General features: G+C 47.0%; 1 protein-coding gene across 2 annotated transcripts in view; it reads right to left on the bottom strand.

Moving 5' to 3' along the window:
- GSAP (gamma-secretase activating protein) overlaps positions 1-22,190 on the bottom strand; it is a 199,833-nt gene that overhangs the window by 18,566 nt on the left and 159,077 nt on the right. For both annotated transcript variants that reach the window (XM_077471205.1, XM_077471204.1), the window contains 2 exons: positions 19,217-19,311; positions 10,773-10,892 (listed from right to left, as the gene is read on the bottom strand). In XM_077471205.1, the coding sequence (XP_077327331.1) occupies positions 10,773-10,892; positions 19,217-19,311 (215 nt within the window). The remainder of the gene's footprint in view (positions 1-10,772; positions 10,893-19,216; positions 19,312-22,190) is intronic.

Genomic DNA, 22,190 nt, shown 5'->3' with positions numbered 1-22,190 from the left:
GGGAAACATTATTGAACACGAGGAAAAGGGAGGTGCAAAAAGACATGGAAAGCCAAGACACCACCTGAAATCTATCAGTAATTTGAAAGCAATCCTGTCCCTTATCAGTGAAAAAATAGGATTTTTATAACAGCTTACCTGTAAAATCCTTTTCTTTGATGTACATCAGGGGACACAGAGCTATAGTAATAACTACGTGGGTTATATCGGACCATCAGGTGCTGGACACTGGCACGCCCCTTAAGGCGTGAACTTCCCCCTCCCACTACTGGGAGTCCTCAGTTTTGGAGCCAAGCAATCAAAGTGTATAAGAAGAAGGGAGGGACCTCTGTGTCCCCTGATGTACACCAAAGAAAAGGATTTTACAGGTAAGCGGATATAAAAATCCTATTTCCTTTTCTTACATCAGGGGACACAGAGCCATAGCAATAACTATGTGGGATGTCCCATAGCAATGGCAACTGAAGGGGGAGACAGAATCAAGAAAACAGGAGGCCAGAGGACTCATACTGCAGCCTGCAGTGTATGCTGTGCCCAAATGCAATATCCTTATGACCTTTAATATTGATTTGATAAAATTGGATAAACGTATGAACCGAAGACCAAGCTGCAGTCTTACAGATCTGAGCCATAGAGGCCTGATGATGCACCCACCACCCAAGAGGCACTAATCGCCCTGGATGAGTGTGCTCTTAATCTGAGAAGGAAGAATGTTCTTCTTTAAGCTGAAGCTCGATCAATCACTTAACAAATCCATTTGGAAAAATAGTGGATCTTGACGTTGCCTGTCCATATCTTGGACCCTCTGGCAGTACAAACAAAACCTGTGTTTTGCAAACCTGAGCGGTCGCCTTTAAATAGATTCTGATCGCTCTTACTACATCAGAGACTGTGGTGCTTTCTCTTCCCCAGATTAAGGCTTCTGGGGAGAAAGAAGGAAGAATAATATCTTGGTTTAAATGAAAACCTGTTACCACTTTTGGTAAGAATTCAGGATGAGGACATAAAACCACCTCATTCTTATGCATGATGAAATATGGCTCTTACAAGACGGGTAGAGCAGTTAGTTCTGATACTATTCTAGCAGAAGAAATGGCAAGCAAAAAAGATTATCTTTGTCAAAGAACCAAGAGAATTTCTCATAAGGTTCAAATGGCTGATTTAACAAAGCCGATAAGACCAATCTTAAATCCTAAGGATTTAGAGGTGCCCTGATTGGGAGAATAAACCATGTTACCCCCCCTGAATAAGCTATGCACCAAGAGTGGGAAGCAAGAGGCCATAGGAAAAGACATTGACACGGCCTGGATCTGGCTCGAAAAAAAGTCAAGGCCAGCTTCATTTCAGATCCCATATGCAGGAATCAGGAATCCTGAATTGACATACTTCCTAGGATGCCAACCCCTGGATCCATACCAAGAAACCTATGCCTTCCAGATTCTATAGTAAGTGATTCTGGAAGCCAGCTTCCTGGGCTTAGTCAACGTAGACAATATTGAAGGAGATCACCCACGATTTTTTATAGAGTGGGATTCAACAGTCAAACCTGTTAAACTCCTTGTCCGTAAAGTAGGATAAAATACCGGACCTTGTTCCAGAAGGTCTGGCTATAATGGCAGAGTCCAAAGAACTCCTACTGCCATCTTTATGATCTTGATAAATTAAGATCTTCTGGGACTCGGCTGGGGCCACCAGAATCACCTCCTTCTGTTCCTGCTTAATCCTGTGGAGAAGGCTTGGAAGTAGCAGAGCTAGAGAAAATGCATAGATCAGTGAAAACTGATCCCACTGGGAAGACTAATGTGTCATTTCCACCAGCTAGTGGACCCCTTGCTTGACAAAGTTGTCGACCTTATTAATGAATCTGGACATGAATAGGTCCATGTCCGGAGTAACCCATCTGACATATTACTAGGAAGATGTCAGGGTGAAGAGATCATTCTCCCGGAAATAATTGTTGGTGTACCAAGTAGTGCACCTGAAATATTAAAATTGCCTATAGGCAAGAAGTGTTGTGTTCTGCCAAAGCTAGAACATTATTCACCTCTTTTTTGGGCTGCACAACTTCTCGTGCCTCCCCTGGTGATTTATGTAAGCCACCGCCGTGGCTCTGTCAGACTGAATCCTGTCAGGACGGTCCTGTAATCTGACTGCCAAGCTGAGAAAATCTCCCCTACCTTATCTCGCTGTAGGGTTTTATCAGAGATAAAAAAAACCAATCTTTGCCCTTCACGGTAGGCTCCGAGACCTTAAAAGGAAACCTTCAGGAACCTCCTGGACCTTTGAGAAGATCCAGCCAGTAAACTTTTATTGGCCTTACTACCAAAAAGTACTGGATCCCAGGGCCCAGTTCTTAAAGCATTCGAAAGCAAAGCCTCGCGTCTTCGGATGACAAGGCCCGGGTACCATTCCTTTAGTCCATTATGGAGACATCAGAACGGATCCGGTCAAGATGGCTGGCTCTCAAACGATTACTGCCCATGGAGCTCAGTACAACACATCCTTACACATGCCCAACACCTTAGACACTGGCGAAAAAACTGAGGACTCCCAGTAGTGGGAGGGGTTATATGAGGGAAGTTCACGCCTTAAGGGGCATACCAGTGTCCAGCACCTGATGGTCCGATATAACCCACATAGTTATTACTATGGCTCTGTGTCCCCTGATGTAAGAAAAGAAAAAACAGGATTTTTGTACTTGCCATAAAATCCTTTTCTCTGAAGTTCATTGACCGACACAGCTCCATTAATCTTGACCATAGGGTTATTACATCACCTTCAGGAGAGGACTAGTCAGAACATGTAATACATGTGAAAAACATCAGAACTGTACAGATCCACCCAGGGGGCGGTCCCTCTGGCTATAACCCCTCAGCCTGCTTCCTGCAGCTCAGTACGTCAACAAGCAGTATAACGAAAACTATAGGAGGGGTGGTTGCTGTGTCCGTCAATGAACTTCAGAGAAAAGGATTTTACGGCGAGTACAAAAATCCTATTTTCTCTTTCATTCATTGATGGACACACCTCCATTAATGTTGACCGTAGGGACATCCCCAAGCAGTGTCATAACGAGGGGCGGAAACGGCAAACATAACGTCACCCACAACCAGAGGTGCTCCCAAACAGAGGAGCCACCATCTAAACCGACCAATTCAGAACTTGCGGCCAACATATGCACCAGAATGCATTGACAACCAAATTGTAACTTCTCTTAACAGGAAGAAAGTGTAAATTGCAACCATAACACGGCTGCCTGCAAAACTTTGCGGCCAAAGCCAGCATCAGAAGATGCGCTTACATCAACTTTGTGAAAGGGGACGACCAAGTCGCCGCCTTACACACCTGAGACACAGACACTATGTTGGAAAGCCCAAGAGGTCCCAATTGTCCGGTGGAATGGCCCGTGACAAGAGGGGGGAACCTGCCCCTTCAAGGTGTAAGCCTGGACCACAATCTGTCTGATCCACTGCGAGATGGTGGTCGAAGAGATCACCAGCCCTTTTCTCGGACCAGTAACTGAAACAAACAGAGAATCTGACTTCCGGAAAGGAGCCGTAGCAGATAGATATACCCTGAATGCCCGGACCACGTCCACGGAATGAAGGGCTACCTCCTTAGGATGTGTCGGCTTAGGACACAGAGATGGTATGTCCTAATTGAGATGGAAGGCCGAAACCACCTTCAGAAGAAAAGAAGGTTGCAGACAACACCACTTTATCCTTGCGGATAACCAGATAGGGCGACCTGGAAGACAAAGCCGCCAACTCAGAAACCCTCCTGGCAGATGCAACAGCCACTAGAAAGACCACTTTCTGAGAAAGATTTAACAAGGGAATTTCCCTGATGTTCACAAATGGCGGTTTCTGAAGCACCGATAGCACCAGGTTCAGATCCCATGGAGGTAGAGGCGGTTGCACCGGAGGGAGTACATGCCAAACCCCTTGCACAAAAGGTGCTTACCAATGAGTGAGACGCCAGGGGTTGTTGGAAAAAAACAGCCAAGGCTGATATCTGTCCCTTGATGGTGCTTTAGGCAAGTTTCTGATTCACTCCTCGCTGTAAGAACAGCAGGATCCTGGAAACGGAATAGGTGTGCAGACGCCACCCCATCTCCTCCCACATGGAGATATAAACCTTCCACGTACAATGGTATATCTTCCGAGAGGAAGATTTTCGTGCTCTCAGCATAGTGGAGATTACCGAGTCTGAGAGACCTCGGTTCCTTAGCACCTGGCTTTCAACAGCCATGCCGTTAAAACCATTGACTGTAAAGCAGGATGGATTATCTGACCTTGCGATAGGTCTTCTCTTATCGGCAAGCGCCATGGAGCATCCGGCACCAGGCATACTAGGTTGGTGTACCAGGGACACTGGGGCCAATCTGGAGCGATCAGTATCACTGGAATCCCCTCGGCTTCCACTCTGAAGCAGACAAGGCAACAGTTTGAGCGGAGGGAAGGCGTAAATCAGCCGGTACTGCCCCCATGGAGCTACCAACACGTCAGACACGTCCGCCCAAGGATCTCTTGTCCTTGACATGAACCTCTGCACCTTTTGATTGAGCAGAGAGGCCAGAAGATCCACATCTGGTGTGCCCTATTGCAGGCAAAGAAGCCTGAACACCTCCAGATGCAATGACCACTCTCCTGGGTCCAGCATCTGGCGACTTAGACCGGGCTGTTACTTGTCGCTCTGCCCACCGCAGGATGCAAGCTCCTTGTTCCTCCTTGAAGGTTGACATTCCACCGCTGTGGCTTTGTCTGACTGGATCCTGATCGGACGCCCTCGTAGCCTCATTGACCACGCGGAGAGACATAGCCTGATAGCTCGAGCACATTGATCGGCAACTGGGATTCCTCCTTGACCAGAGGCCCTGGGTCGACTGTACCCCAAGCACTCCACACCAGCCGGTCAGGCTGGCGTCCATTGTGATCATCTTCCAATGAAGAGGCAGGAACAATTTCCCAGACCAAAAGGCTGGAGACCTCAGCCACCAGAGAAGAGAGTCCTTGACTAACTGGGTCACCCGAATCTGCCGATCCAGGGATAATGGAGATTTGTTCCATTTGGACAATACCTCCCTCTGCAAGACTCTGGTGTGAAATTGGGCATACGGTACCGCCTCGAAGGAGGCTACCATGAGGCCCAGAACTCGCATGCACAAACGCAGCGACGACCACCTGAGGTTCAACAGCTTCACCGTCGCTCTGAGTGTCTGCAGTTTGTTTGAAGGGAGAAACACTCTCGCTTCCACGGAGTCCAGCAGTAAGCCTAGGTACTCCAGGTGCTGAGTGGGCACTAGAACTGACTTTTTGAGGATCAACACCCACCCAAACTCCTGCAGAGTTTGCAAGGTGATCGCCACATCCTCCCTTAATTCTGAGGCAGAAGCTGCTCTCAGGAGGAGATCGTCCAGGTAACCCACCATTGTGATCCCACGTTGTCGCAAACAATGCCAAAATTGTAGCCAACACTTTGGTAAAGACTCGGGGTGCTGAAGCCAGGCCAAAGGGGAGAGCCACAAACTGTTAGTGCTCTTCCCCCACTGCAAACCACAGAAACCTCTGATGCCTGAGGCATATGGGTATGTGCAAGTATGCATCCTGGATGTCCAAAGGCGCCAGAGAGTGGCCCTGATGGAGTGCAGCGACTACAGAGCAAACTGATTCCATTCTGAACCTTTGTACCTTCACAAAGTAATTGAGAGCTTTTAGGTCCCGGATTGGATGTACCCCTTCCTTTTTGGAGACTACAAACAGATTAGGAGTAAAATCCCTGAAACCTTTCCGGTTTTGTGACAGGCACTATCACCCCGTGATTGAGCAGGTCCCTTACTGCCCCAAACAGGGCCTCCCGGCGAGCCGGGAGTAACGGTATGCTGGAGGGAAAAAATCTGTTTGGTGGCTTTAAGATAGTAACTATCTTGTAGCCCGATTAAATCAGTTCGCAGACCCATTGGTCGGACAGCCGAGAGGCCCATCGAGCTGCAAACTCCCGAAGGAGACCCCCTGCACGTGTGTTGGGCAGGGGCAAACCTTCATGCTGTAATACTTTTGCTCGCAGGCTTGCGAGGCCAGGGATGCTTTTGTCCCTCAGCAGTCGCCCTGTCGGACAGGGAATGCTTACCTGAAGTCTCGGGCAGACGAAAAAGCCTCTTGAGCGGAAAAGGGAGGGCCCTTACCTGTGGTGTGGCACCTTACTCTTCCTGGACTGTGGGAGCAATGTGCTTTTCCCACCTGTGACATTCTTAATGTCATCCCGCAAGGCTCCAAATAGCCGCTCACCAATGGCGGGCAAATCCGTCAGGGCTTTTTTTTTAGATGCCTGGTCCGAAGACCAGCATTTCAGCCAGATCAGGCGCCGCAGCACCACTGCTGATACCGATGCTCTGGAGAGCATGGGAAGTGTATCCAGGGCCGCATCACAGACATATTTAAGGCCGTGCACCAACTGGTCTGCTAGCTCTATGGAGACGGGAGGAGACTGCCGCTTCTCAAATTCATAGTGCAATAGTTTTGCCCACTCAGTAAGGCTCTGCAACACTAATGCCGTGGCCAGTACCGGTCGTAGAGCTGACCCCACTACCGTAAACATGAACCGGGCCACTGCCTCGGCCCTGCCGTTGGTAGGGTCCTTAAATGCAGGAGCCCCTTCTACCGAGATTGTGGTTACTTTGTTTAACCTGGATACTGGGGGGTCCACGACCAGGGGAGCCGACCATGTTTTAAGGAGGCTCTCTTCAAAGGGGTACTGCACCACCATTCTTTTTGGAACCAAAAAGGTCCGTTTCGGGCTTCCCCACATATTCCTTGTATATGAACTTATCAAAATAAATCAGATACAGAAACACTTAGGTGTACGGGCTGGCTTACGGGACCCAAAGGGGACTGCCACCTCAGCAGAGGATCCTACTGCATCCTGTATTTTCAGGGTATCACGCACAGCGTTGATAAGTGCTCCAACTAGCGCTTTTTCCTGCGTGGACCCGGAATCATCCTCACTGTTCGATCGGTCCTGGTCAGCGTCCTCTGACACATCAGAAAAGGGTCCGCCAGTCACCGCTGGGCCCGAGTCTGAATCAGAGCTCTCCCTGGAGTATGGGAGGGGCAGGGGCCATTTTTACCCCTCTTGCGCCCGCACACTGCCTCCACCCTGGCAACGAACCTTCAAGGACTGCCGACAAGGCATCCAAAGGCACTGCAGGCGAGCCAGTTGCAATTGCTGGGAAATCTGGGGAATAAACACCAGCTTCTGACACCATGCTGACCCACCCTGTCTGCCACCCTTGGGGACTTAGGACAAGGTGCTCAATCCCACCCTCCTAGTTGCTAGCGGACTGAGGGGCCCCACTGCAGGACTCACCACCCCGACCAAGTGCTGCGCCATGCCGTCGCCGATCGATGTGTCAGCTCACAAGTGTCCAGGAACAAAAACCGCACTGTTCTGAGGCACAGGAGCCAGCGCTGGGGAGAAAACTGCACGAGGCTACAAGAAAATGGCTTGCCTGCCATCCTAGTATAGTAAAAGACACAGGGAAAATGGCCACGAGCTCCGAGAAAAAGATGACGGTCATGCTGTACACAGAGACTATACAGAAAATGGTGGCGGACATCGCTATGGCGGCAGCACATGCAGAGCCCACAGACACCAGCAGAGAGATGGATGACAACACATGGACACAGATAGCCAGTGCAGCCCCCAGTCAAGGATCAGAGTCCCCCTGGAGGACCCCTGGCCCAGGTACATACACCGCACTACAGCCCAGTCATGCAGCATGTCCCACAAGGGGGGGGGGAGGGAATACAGGGAGAGAAGAAAGAAAAGAGGGACCCCTAATAGACTTCCCAGGGAATGCCCAGCTTCTCTGTCCTGCCGAGGCAGGGAGAAGAAGTGTACTTATCATCCGGACGAGCTGGCATCCCATCACAGACCCACACCCAAACATTACGGGGTGGCTGCTGGCCACGTCACACTGACAAAGACATCCGTAGTCCGATCATATATGTGCCCCAAAGCATAGCTCACCGGCCGCCCCTGGAGCCTGAGGGGCATGTCGTGGCCGACCCAGCGCGTAGCTAGGTTCTGCACATGCTCGATGGCCAGGCTGGGGAGACTACAAGGATCTATATTATCCAGCCGGTCACCCAGCCGGCTGTTGATCGAAGATCAAAGGATCAATATCTTAGGCAAAATCCAGAAAAAAATCCCCAGGACTGATGGTCCCGGCAGGGAGCCTAGGTCCTTCTCATTCACTAGGCAGAAAAAAAACTGGGCTGCAGGAAGCAGGCTGAGGGGTTATAGCTAGAGGGACCGCCCCCTGGGTGGAACTGTACAGTTCCGTTTTTCACATGTATTCTGCCTAGTCCTCTCCTGAAGGTGGCATAATAACCCTATGGTCAAGATTAATGGAGCTGTGTCCATCAATGAACGAAAGAGAAATTAATATCAGCTGGTTAAGTCAACTGATGGCCTATAAAAAGGCATCTCATTACCAAGGTGTCGAAACATCTCATGATGGATAAAAGCAAAGAAATCTCTCAATACCTTTGCGACCTTATTGTTGCAAAACATACTGATGGCATTGGTTAAAGAAAGATTTCAAAAATTCTGAATGTTCCAGTGAGCACTGTTGAGGCCATAATCCAAGTGGAAAGAACATAATTTCACCATAAGCTGGCCATGACTAGGTGCTCCCCACAAGATTTCTTAAGTAATGCACCCAACCGCCATTGGCCTGAATGCATGCTCAACACGCAAGAGTCCATTGTTGAAGAAAAGACATGTTGAAGCTCATTTAAAGTTTGCTACACAATCTTTAGGCTGGGTTCACACTATTGCGAATTGTATACGGGATCTCTGCATCCAATTCACAATAGCAGGAGAATGTGACTGACCCTATGGAGCCGGTTCACATATCTACGATGTGGCTCCGGAGCAAATTTGCACACAGGATCGTACAGTGCGCAGGTGCTTTATTGTGCAGCAACATTCACTGTCCAGTCCTGTGCAGCGCTGGTCGAATATGGCAGATGCATCATAGCAATCATTTCAAAACGTCCTCGTAGGATGCAGCGCTCATGGTTTGACCCACAAGAACAAATTCCTTATGGATCATGCCATAGTTGTCAAAGTAGGAGATCGACATTGTCTTGACCCTTGACTTGGACTTTTGTAGGTGACTCTTTTTGGGTCATGGGGAAGACAGTATACGCAATACCATCCATTACTGCTTGGATTCCAGATCAAACTGGTAGCACCAGGTTTCATCCCCTGTGACAATGGTTCACAGAAAGGATAGATCCTGGTCACAGATGGTAATGAATCTCCAGAGGTTTCCACCCCTTCTGCTTTCTGTTGGTCTGTCAGATTGTGCGGCATAAACCAGGAAAAGATTTTTCGCTTACCCAAATCTGCACCATGTCCTTGTTAATGCCCAATTCCTCCATCAATTGTAGAGTGAGTTGCCCATCTCGTGGCAGTATTTGTCGCACTAGCTCGATCACGTCTGGGGTTCTGTTTGATAAAATCAGAAGATCCTGGGAGCCGCACATGAGAACAAGACCTGCTTTGTGTAGACAAGTGGCAATCAGCCTGGACCCCCGCCATGCCACGCCCCAATGTGTTTCACTCTGCATTAAAAGTGGAGGAGTGAAACTCGTTGGGACATGGGCTGGTGGGGCCTGGATTGTGGGCGGGCTTCTTCCCAGCCAGCACAGGACTACACTTCCTAGCAGCCTGAGCAGCTCACATACATTCCATGGGGTTCTGCTCTTGTTGACGACCGACCAGAACGTGGCAAACCCTCGATCATTTCCTTCCCATCGTGAAAGCATTTAGATCAGTCAAACACATTTTCTGCTCACGGCTGCTGTCCCGTACAGCAGCCGTTTTATGCCTCTCAGTCGCTGGTTTCCCCAATTTATAGCAGAACTTTATGTTCACTCATTCCTCCACTGCACTGTGACCCTACTTTTCACATGGACTATGTTAGACAGTCCGTATTGAGTTTACCCTGATGGTCACGTGTACCGTATACTAGGTGGCACTTCTTGAAGTGTTTCTGACCATGTGCGCGTGCACCTAGGCCATGTTGCCGTTGAAATATCAGACCATTCACCAAACTTTTTAGATACACTTTGTACATACTTGCTTTATGTAAAAACATACAGAAGAGGGAGCAAATGCCTAGTGGATTACTACAAAAAACATAAAAAAAAACACAACGTTATACTCGCAAAATGGGAATGAAATCATGCTTAACAGGTAAACAGCTTTTGCAGGTGAGATGGGTCTTGTCTAATGCCACTCAGTGGAAAAGCTTACGCATTTTAGAGAACAGACCCCTTTCCTCAGAGCTTACCTGCTTTATGCAATGGTTATGCACACAGCCGACCCAAACCGCCTCCTTCTGGAGGTTCCACAGCCAGCACTCTGGATACTTCTCCCTATCGAGTGCCCCCATTACAAACAGCTTATTTTGGGGCACTCGTGCAGGCTCACTCAATATGGCACACAGTGTGGCTCAGCCCCACCTCCCTGCTCCTTGCTCACAGGATTACATTGACAGCAGCAAGAGCCAATAGCTCCCACTGCTGCAACCATGAGAAGGTAGAGAGCGCAGCACTGCTGTTCTCTTGCACAGTGCTTCATCGAGATCAGACTCAGGCACGTATTATTTTAGAGGAAGCTGAGTGGGGGGGGGGGGGGGGATTGTTGGCAGATTACAGGTTTTTTTTTTTTTAACTTAATGCAGAACTTAAAGGCCAGCTTACCTTTGAGAAGTTTAACAACGAATGCCTCTGTCAATGGCAAAGCTCCACTGTCTATGTAATGCAGTAAATTGGCAAGGGGCAGGCATCGCAAGGCTAAAACCAAATGCAATGTCTGAAATCCTATAACAAAAACATAAGATGGGTTGCTAAAAAAAAATTCAACTATATATCAAAATATAATTTTTCATTTAGCATCATAGAAAATTGCAACAGAGTTTTTTACACCTAAAGCAAACTCATTCTTACAACCGTCCCATGTAAAAAGTAGAAATACACCGAGGTTACTTTCAGTGAAAACCACAAGTCAAAAAGATCAATAAACAGAGTTAAAAACAGTGGAATATAAAAATCTTAACTTTTCCTGTTAAAAAGGTATTTTGTCCTCTACCACACACCCCAATAGCTATTAAGTTATTAATAAATGATACCCCACATTTCATATTCCTGATATGGGTTTGTTGTACCATGTACAAAATAAATATGGGTTTGTTGTTACCATGTGTAAAAAATATGCTGTTCTTTCTATTTCTTCCTTTGTGTGAAACATCTGGTGATCCTGCCAGTCCCTCTGCTTTCCCATTTTAAACTGGCAATGCTAGTCATAAAAGCACATTCTTCCCAAAAGCACAGCCCGCATGTCCTCCAATGGTCAAGACTTGTACCGACATACCTCCCCTTCACAGCTCTTCACTGGGAAGATCAGTGCATTGCTCTCTGCCTCCTGCTGACACACTCCTCCCCCCCCCCCCCCCCCCTGCAGTCTCCAACCTGGCTCTCTAAACCTTTTATGCAGCTGAGAACAGAGGTTGTGTGATCACATACACAATATATATATATATATTATATATATATATATATATATATATTTTTATTATAACAAAAAAATTAAAATCAGGAAAAGTCAAGATGTGCATGTTACATCTCTGATTCCAATGGTTGTTTTGACAAGCTGTAGTTAGGCTTTGCTTATCCATATTGTCATTGTATCTGCAGTTTGAATTGCCTAGGTATATAAACGAGCTTATTTAAACTACTAAATATGATCGTGAAACACGTATACAATTACAGCATCATACCCAAGGGTTTAACACAAATCACCAATTTTGACCCTTTACTCATTGTCAGTTTACCATTTTATATGGTTAAATATTTTTATTTTTATAACAGAAGGAATTCTTTATTAAATATTCAACCAGGTACATGCGATACATAACAAGTGTCACAATGTACAGTTAGTTCTATGAAACAGCATGGGTATAATAAAAGTTGACTCATAAAAACTGTAGGCGTTGAGAAGGATTGTCCATATGCGGTCCAAGTTGTCTCTTACAGAAAAGTGTTAAGGCATGTTACAGTCCGGAGTCTTTTCAATTGAATTTAGTTCACATTGTTATGTTGTACATTAGAGATCTGACTTCTATAAAGTCGAACAAACCAAGTAATACTAACAATTGGCAAACCAACATGGAAAAGAGGGGTTGGGGGGAACCACAGGAGGGGAAGGCGGGAAATGGGGAGAGAGACAGTATCCTTCTATCTGCCATAGACAAAGGATCTAGGGGGAGAGACCCCCCCCCCCCCCCCCACACCCAAGCAAGTGTGTATACACCCGGAGAGGAACTCTCATACTTACTAAATTGTGAGACCTCTAGCCTCCACCCAAGCCGACCATATTTTGTGTAATTTTTTTGCGGCAGTTACGTCCCATGTAGGTTAATTTGTATAGAGGGAGGGCTGCATTCACTAGTCCTCTCAAAGCGGATATCGGCGGTGAGGCCGCCAATTTCCACTGAAGCAGGATAGTCTTCCTGGCATACTGGTGGGCAAGTTATCCGTGATACCTAGTAATAGAATAAGAGGATCTAACCCTACTGATACTCCAGTTATTGATGTGATATCATCCGCGACTTTTCCAAAACTCCTGTATCTGCGGGCAGAGCCGGACCATGTGTATGTAGTTTCCAATGCTACCTGCACACTTGGGACACACATCAGAGGTGTTGTAGATTAGTGCAAGCCTTTGGGGTGTGTAATGTACCCTATGAAGAAATTTAAGTTGCAAGAATCTATCCCTGGCAGATATCCTGAGTGGAATGAACTGTCGTAATCCCTCAGACCAGTCCTCCTCAGTCAGTGATGGAAGGTCTTGCTGCCAGGCCGAAAGGGCCCTAGTTACCCCGGGACTGCCTATGCATGCAAGTCGAAGATATATGGATGACAGTGTCCTATCAACAATGCAGGAGGTAAGGAGTCTCTCCACCTGATGTGGCTCAAGTTTAACATTGATGGGGAACTGTGCCCTGAGGGCGTGTCTTAGTTGTAAATATCGGAAGTACATCCAAGGTGGAAGCTCAAATATTTCTTTCAGTCTTCCGAAAGGGAGCAAACGCCCCTCTGGCATGACATCTCGTAGCATTCTCAACCCATATCGGGCCCAGACCTGTGGGTCCGGTACCATCCTCAAGTGTGGCAAAAACGGATTACCCCAAAGGGGGATATGGGGAGAGTACGTTTGTGGCTCATCAAAATAGTTTCGCAACTTGTTTCCATACCCTCACAGTGGTTACCATGGGAATAGAGCAGTGTGCACTAGATTGAGGCCCTCTATATACTATATTGCTTAATTCTGAGTAGGAACCCAATATGGCAGCCTCCAGGTTAACCGAGGGATTAGACTGGTCTTGTGTGAACCACCACCTCACTGATACAAGGACTGCTGCCCAATAATATTTTTTTTTAAATTGGGGAGGGCAAGCCTGCCCTCAGTTAAACCTAGTTGAAGCGTGGACCTAGCCACCCTTGGTACCGATCCCCTCCATATGAAGAAGGACATGACTGTTTGGTCTAATTTAGTGAAGAAGGAGTTGGGAATGCTAACGGGGGTGTTCCTAAAGACAAAGAAATTTGTGAAGAAAGGACATTTTGATTAAGTTTACTCTACCAATAGCAGTAAGAGGTAAATTTTTCCAGACAGCAGTTTTCTGCGCCAGTTTTTGAAGAATCGGGTATACATTAGAGTCTAGGTATTTGAATAGGTTTCTGTGAATTTGGATCCCCAAGTATTTGAAGTTTTCTACCCACTGAAGAGGGGCCGGGAGGTTTAGGAGAGGCCCACCTTGGTGTAAGGGGAATAGAACTGACTTATTCCAGTTGATTCTAATCCCCGATAATCTTCCAAACAAATCAATTAGTTCTAGGGCTGCCGATAGAGACTGGTAGGGATCTCTGAGGTAAAGGAGAGCATCATCCGTGTACATTGACACTTTCTCCACAATGGGGTGCACAGCTATGCCCGCTATCTTCATTGAGGAGCGGATGAGAATGGCTAGGGGCTCAATGGCAAGTGTGAATAAGGCCAGGGTGAGGGGGGCATCCCTGTCTGGTGCCTTGGTGGAGTGGGAATGGGACAGAAAGTATGCCATTCATTCTAACCCTGGACTTCGGGTCTGAGTACATCAACCTGAGCCATAATATGAAGTTGGGACCCAGCCCAAATCTGTGGAGAACGTTCCATAGGTAGTCCCACACCACCGAGTCAAAGGCCTTTTCGGCATCTAATGACGCTATCACAACCCCCCCCAGCCACCCGATCAATCACCGTAAAGAGCCTCCTTAAATTTATATCTGTGCCCTTTCCAGGCATAAAGCCTGTCTGGTCCCCATGTATCAGAGAGAGCATCACTGCATTGAGACGACAGGCCAATGCCTTAGTTAAAATTTTTGCACCCATGTTTAATAGTGAAATTGGCCTGTAGGACAAGCAGAGTTCGGGGTCTTTGCCTGGTTTGAGGAGAACCACAATTATGGCTCTCAGCATAGAGTGGCAGGTCTTCCACCTTGAAGAACGCTAGGAGGGTACCCCTAAGTCTGGACGCTAAGGAGGCACAATAGGTCTTAATGAATTTGGCCAGGAGGCCGTCGTCTCCCGGGGTCTTGCCAGCCTGCATAAGGGATATCGCCTTCTGCACCTCCTCTACAGTAATAGGGGCTTCTAACTGCGTGTGGGCCTCGTCAGAGTGGGGAATTGTACACTATCGAGGAAAGTCTGGAGTTCCATAGGTGTATGGTCAGCCCTGGAGTAGTACAGGTCTCTATAGTATTCTGAAAAGCACATATTTATGTAATTTTGATCTGATAATAGCCTGCCCGAGTCGTTTCTTAGGTTTGAAATATGGGTAGTATCTGTGGGTTCTCTAGAGAGCCAAGCCAACATACGGCATGATCTCTCCCCCTGTTCGAATATCTTTTTTGATCGATACAGTAATTGTTTATTTGCGGCCGTAAGTCTAATAAGCTGTACCTCCCTGATGGCCACCAGTAGGTCCCTTCTCTTATTCTCCCCTCCTCCCCCAATATAGTCCAGCTCCAGCCTCTGGGCATCCGCCTCAGCCTGAGCTAGTGAGGCCAGGGAAGACGAGCCTGCTGTCCCTATGGCCGACCTATACTGCTGCCTGATGTGAAATTTAAAACCTTCCCAACTATCCGAGGTTTCTGAACCCGCAGGGTCAGGAGCCCAATATCCCACAATGGCCGATTCTATCACCGGTTCAACACGCTCGTCTGAAATCCAGTATATGGACAGGTGCCATAAATGATCACCTGGGGCTACTCTAGTGTGTATTTTCAGGAGAATGGGTGTATGATCGGAAATCCCTCTCGGGAGGATGGAAATTTCCTGCACTTTGTCAAGGATTGGGCTACTGGCATATATAAGGTCTATACGGGACATAGCTGTATGGGAGGCTGAGCTGCAGGTATTGTTCCTAGCATCCAGGTACTTCAATCTCCAAACATCCGTTAGGCCTAACGTCGATGCCCATCGGGAGAGTGGAGATTCTGTGGACGGGTCGGAGGACAAGCTGTCCACGTTAGGGCAGGGTACCATATTGAAGTCACCAGCCACAACCACTGCAGTCGTTAAATATAACACCAGTATCTGCATTATCTTCTGCAGGAGATCTAAAGAGGCCGGAGGGGGATTATACAGGCCCACCAGTAGTATAGGCAGATTGTCCAAACTTGCATGAAGTGCTACATATTTACCCTCAGGGTCCAAATGCAGGTCAAGGATCGTAAATGGGAAGGACTTACGAATTAGGATACTGACCCCCCTTGAATGATTGGAATGAGTGGCATGGTAATAATTATCGACCCATGGTTTTTGAGGCTAAGGACGCTGCCACCCACCAGGTGAGTTTCTTGGAAAATGCATACATCAGGAATAATAGAGTAATCTTTGAGAAATGTAAAGATTAGGGCACATTTAATTTTGGAATTCATCCCCCGGACATTCCATGATATCAACGTCAGGGGGGCCATAGGGGAGGGCAGAACAGTATGTGGTAGGGCCCTGATCCCGCATCTGGACCCCAGTAGACAACCCTCTGTGGGGCCAACGCCCACCAGCAACTCAGCAACAGATGTAACTGCAACCGCAGCACTCGTGATATGCATAAGTAAAACATTCCTTCATGAATGAACATGTAACTAAGAAAATAATTCAAAATCAATGAGATAAAAGAAAAATAGCAATAAACAAACCCCAACCCCCCGCCCCCTCCCTGTGCAGTCATATGAACTTGACTGCACCTAGATCCCCTGAACAAACATGGTCAATGACCAATTGGGGTCGTGAGCATGCATCAAGTAGGCAATAAGCACCGGGTACCTGGTGTATAGGGGGATGCAGCAGAGATGCCAACGGAGCACATCTAGGCACTAATGGATCTCCTGGCTGAGCCAGGGGCACAATACTTAAACTGGTCATGTAGCGTGTTAAATCATTGACGTTGCATTGTCCCGAAGGAAACCTCTGTGGGCAGTCAGACAGCATTGATGTGTGTAGACATATCCGCATAAGCGATTTGTATGTTCCCTAGACCGAACACGACAGCGGGACCATTCATAAATTGTCATTGTCCACACAGTGATATGAAGGAGTGTATGGGTTATAGGCTAGCCACCCCTTGGCTACCATTAAGGAAGTCCTTAATCCACCATCCGGTGTTAAGGTTCCGAACCGACCTGGGCATAGAGAAACTGGGAGCATAGGAACAAACTCATGTGGGCTGGGCACGATACAAACTACAAAGTCACAGGGTCTGCTGGTCACCCTCACGGGAGTGTATTTACCCATTGTGCAGCATCCTCAGGAGTGTTGAAGAATCTGACCGATTCACCGTCCGCTACTCTCAAGCGTGCTGGAAACATCATGCTGTATTTAATGTTCCTGGAACTGAGGGATTGTTTGACCACATCAAATGACTTCGTCCTCTTCTAGGTGTCCACAGAGAAATCCAGGAAAAACATCAGGCGAGCTGCTTTATGGAGAATATTCTCCATTTTCCGGGCCTAGTGGCGTATAAGGTCTCGATTAGTTTAAATATAAATGTGCGCATCAGCGGCCCGGAAGGTCCGCAAGTGGGAGGCATCCTATGCGCCCTCTCCACGACGAAGTGTGGGGAAAATGGCGCTTGTGGGAAAAGGGATCGAAGGAGGCGTTCTGTAAAGGCAGGTGTGTCTGGCCCCTCTGTCCCCTCGGGGAGACCGATGATCCGCAAGTTGTTGCAATGATTACTGTTCACGCATTCTCCGATTTTGCTTCCAGATGCTTCAGGCGGACCTGGACTGTGTGTAGGGTGGCTGTATGATCTCTCACCACGGCCTCAGTGTCCCCCACGCGGGTCTCCACCTCGTCCACCCGACAGCGGAGCTTCTCGTTGTCCTTCCTCATCAAGCCCATCTCAATTTGTAAAGTGTACATTTTACTTGCGAGTGCTGCTTGGCAACCATTAATCACCTGCATGAAAGCAGCGAATCTGTCCTCTTCCATGAGGGCAGGATCAGTCTCGGGAGTCTGTCGCCATGTTAGAGGTACCCTCCACGTGTGCGGCCGCACCCGAGAGACGGGCCTGGGCTCCCTTGTGCTGCGATTTGAGGTTGCCTCCCTTGTTCCCCCAAGGCAGGACCATTTACACAAACCGGTAGCAGTTTTTTGGGGAATTCAGGCAGGTCAGGATGTAAAAACAGGATAGATTCCCCTCCGTTGGCTCAGAGCTCCGCTCCTAGACGTCTGACCCGATCACCATCTTGGCCACGCCTCCACATGGTGCAAGTCTTAGTGGTTTCTATGAAGGGGTTAACAAGGCTGACTTAAAGCAAAACTATATCAGTGATGTACAAATCCTATCGCCTGACTGCATGTCCCAGGCAGTTTTTTTTTTTTTTTTTTTAGCATTTAGCCCTGCTGTGGGCAAGCAGCAGGGTTTACTTTTTTTTTTCAGCCGGAAATTCTTTTTACTAAAAAGTTATCCAAGCGGCTGGTCACCCCCCCCCCCCCCCCCCCCTTCCTGCTGCTCGTCTGTTTCTTGGGCTTACTATTCTCACCGTCGAGCCTGGGTAACGATCCGGTGGTTTGCATGCTTAGCCATAAAGTTAAAGAGAGACCAGATTGTCTATGAAAAGTGTGTGTGTGTGTGTGTGTGTGTGTGTGTGTGTGTGTGTATGTATATATTTATAATATATATATATACATATACACACACACACACACACACACACACACACACACACACACACACACACATATACATATACATATACACACACTTGACTTGTATATCGCTACCCATGTAAACTGAATTGCCTCGGGGCGCTTTTGCCGCCGGTGCCCATCTGCGGTATAGGGCGGTCCTTTGCCCCATGGGGTCCTGACATGCTTAAAAACATATACACATACAACATACACATAAGGATTACAACACGTTAGGTTTTCACAGCTATCTAGGACTCTGTCAGATTTTCCTCACTCTTTGTCCTGTTGACAAAGTTTAGACCGGTTGGGAAGTGAGGGGAAAATCTGTAACAGTGTCAGAGATAGATATAAAAATCTGACTAGGGTTCTAGTCTTCCCCATTCTGTATGAGAGAGTTGCCCTCACTTTATTCGAGCCTCAGATAGCAGAGACATTCCTACTCTTACCCATACATCTCCAAAACTAAGGAATATAGTTTTAACTGACATACACATTAAATGTTTGATGCAATGCACTGTATATGGTGTCTTAAAAGTCCCACAGCTCAAAGTATCAAATATGGTTCATTAAAAAATCTCAAAGAAAAAGGAATAGATGTTGCTTATAGCAACCAACCTAGCTGTAACTTGTCCAGTGCAGGTTATAAAATAAAAAACAGTGTTGGATAGATTGCGATGGGTAAAACTGCCCGTTTGTCCTTGGTTCCAAGGTTTTAAAAAAAGCTCTGACGTATAGTACGAAATAAGAGGAGCATTTAAAAAGGAGCAGTTCATGAAAATATAGAGTACAAGAAACTAGTGACATGCATGTGGTAAGAATATATATACAACCTACTGCTTATCAAATTTTACAATATGATACTGAGCAATGCTCTGGCTTACAAGTAGGTTGTTTAATCTGTTGTACTTACCTGGAGGCAAGGGCATACACATTTGGCTTGTTGCTTCGGAAATTCTACACATGACATGAAATGCAAAATACTCCGACGGGTTTCCACTAGCATCACTGCACAAAATAAAAAGCAAATTTTTGATAGGAGGTTTACTTACATTTGTAACATTAACCTAAAGGGAAAGATAGAAGTGCAAGAATTCCAATTATGTATAGTTGTAAATATGAAGTAACATCCATCAGGTGACGAAACTTTCAAACCATATCTACTATCCAACTATCCCAAAACAAATCCAATGTCTCAGATCCTTCAAAACTGTCTGCAAAATTGCCAGGGTCCAAAAGAATCATGATTACCCCTCCGAAGGCTGCATAAATACAGCAATCCACTTCAATCCCTACTGGCATTTTACAGTCAGTTGAAAAAAATATGCTTGGGACAGTATATTTATTTTAGGCTCTGAATAGTTAAAAAGCATAAAGTGACACTGCTAGAGACTCCTTATGCCGCGTACACACGGGCGGACTGTATGGCGTACTTAGTCCGTCGAAACACATTTCAGCGGACAATCCGCTCGTGTGTGGGGCTTCAGCGGATTTTTTCAGCGTGCAGTCCGGCGTACTAAGAATTTCGGATTTTTCGAAATTCTGTCCGTCGTACTTTGGTTTCAGCGGACAATCTGCTCGTCAATATGCTAGTTCGACGGACTAAGAATGGCGCATGCCCAGAAAGGATTTACACGGCGGAAGGGTGCTTTGCTGTGTCTTGGACTTCCTATTTCTAGTCCCGTCGTACGTGCTGTACACGTCATCGCGCAAGCTTTCGACGGACTGTTTGTGCATCCGTGTGTGGTCAAGTCCGTTCAGTCGAAAGTACGACGGACTGTCCGTCGGATTGTATGACGAACTAAGTACGCCATACAGTCCGCCCGTGTGTACGCGGCATTAGGCCTTCTGACTGACACAAACTCACAACAAAAAAAAGTCTAAGCCCTTGTACACGCGGTCGGACATTCCGACGGAAAATGTCCGATCGGACCGCGTTGTCGGATAATCCGACTGTGTGTGGGCTCCATCGGACTGTTTCCATAGGAATATCCGACGGACAAAGTTTTAGAGCTGGGCTATAACACTTTCGGACAACATGATCCAATCGGACTTGTCTGATAGAAATTCTCTACACACAATCGGACAAAGTGCCACGCATGCTCAGATCAAATTCCTAGACCAAAGCTATTGGCTACTAGCCTGAACGTAGTCCCGTCGTAACGAAATAACGCCATCACGTTACGTACGATCGGATTTTCCGACAACTTTGTCCGACCGTGTGTATTCAACACAAGTTTCGGACAAAATCCGTCGGATTTTGTTGTCGGAATGTCTGACCGTGTGCACAAGGGCTAAGGGGGAGATTTGCTAAAATTGGTTACTATACACAGTTTCACTAGATTCTGTGTGCTCCAGTTTTAGTAAATCCCCCCTAATGCCCTGTACATACGATTGGATTTTCTGACAACAAATGTTGGACATGAGCTTGTTGGCTGAAAGCCAGATTGCGTGTATGCTCCATCGAACATTTGTCGGACTTTCCGCCAACAAAATGTTGGCTAGCAGGTTCTCAAATTTTCCTCCAACAAAATGTTGTTGTTGGAATTTCCGATCGTGTGTACACAAGTCCGACACACAAAAGTTCACGCATGCTCGGAATCAAGCAGGAGCCACGCTGGCTATTGAACTTCCCTGCCGGCATTATCCCTGTGTGAAAGGGGCTGAAACCACCAGCTCTTACCAAGCAGGAGACCTCAGGCAGGTACAGTGTACGGTGGTGTAGGAGTGTGAAGATTCACAATATGCTGAGAGGTGGAAGATGGGTTTAGAAATAGAACAACATACTGATGAAGAAAGATAAAATGTGATGCAAGAGGAGTATAAAACTGCAAACCTCAGGATGAGCATTAGACCCCTTTCACACTGGGGCGTTTTTCAGGCGTTTTTCAAGCGCTTTAGCGTTAAAAAAAGCGCCTGTAAATCGCTTGAAAGAAGCCTCATCTGCAGTCCCAATGTGAAATGTCAGCGCCCGAAAAAAGCTCGTAAAGCGCCGCTTAAACTAGCATCGCTTTACCAGCATTTTTTGAGCGTTAATGGGGCGCTTTTAACCCCCGCTAGTGGCCAAATAAAGGGTTAAAAGTGCCCACAAAATGCTGCTGCCAGTAGCGTTTTTCAGGCGTTTTTCGGGTGTTTTACAAGCGCTTCCCATTGATTTCAATGGGAAGGGGCGTTTTAGGAGTGTTGTATTCACCGCTCCACAAGCGCTGCAAAGAAGCTGCTTGCAGGACTTTTTTTTGACGCTCTGCCAGCGCAGCGCCTCAGTGTGAAAGCACTCGAGCTTTTACATTGGGATTGCAGTTGCAGCTTCTTTCAGGCGCTTTTTTTAACGCTAAAGCGCCTGAAAACCGCCCCAGTGTGAAAGGGATCTTGGTGTGAAAGCACTCGGGCTTTTACATTGGGATTGCAGTTGCAGCTTCTTTCAGGCGCTTTTTTTAACGCTAAAGCGCATGAAAAACGCCTGAAAAACGCCCCAGTGTGAAAGGGGTGTTAGCAAATTATCCAGAAATACTTTGTATCTTATGGGGGAACAAAAAAACAAGATGGCATGCCTTGTTTTGGGATGAAAAGGAGGGCGGCAACCCCCTAGGATGCACTGTATTGCAGGAGTAGTCTTTGGTGTGCATTTTCTGCTACATATCAAAGGGGCAAAGTGCCATAAATATATCGAAGCGCAAGTGTCTGCGAACAGACATATAACCGAGAATTAACACACGAAGGGGCAAGTCTACTTTGCTCTTTCACATACTCCCACAATATACAACAGAGCACAACTAGTCTCTGTAACATATCCATAACCACTAACAGTTTCTTGCAACATTTTAGAAGTCTGTTTAAACACATCTGCAAAATTTTACAGCATATGAATGTACTTTGAAAATAGAAGC

Source organism: Lithobates pipiens, unplaced genomic scaffold (genome assembly GCF_037356315.1).
Source record: "Lithobates pipiens isolate NorthernLeopardFrog02 unplaced genomic scaffold, aLitPip1_a1.2 Scaffold_8, whole genome shotgun sequence".
Lineage (NCBI taxonomy): Eukaryota > Metazoa > Chordata > Amphibia > Anura > Ranidae > Lithobates > Lithobates pipiens.
Note: the sequence above shows the minus strand (reverse complement) of the source record. Positions and strands in the feature narration are given on the sequence as shown.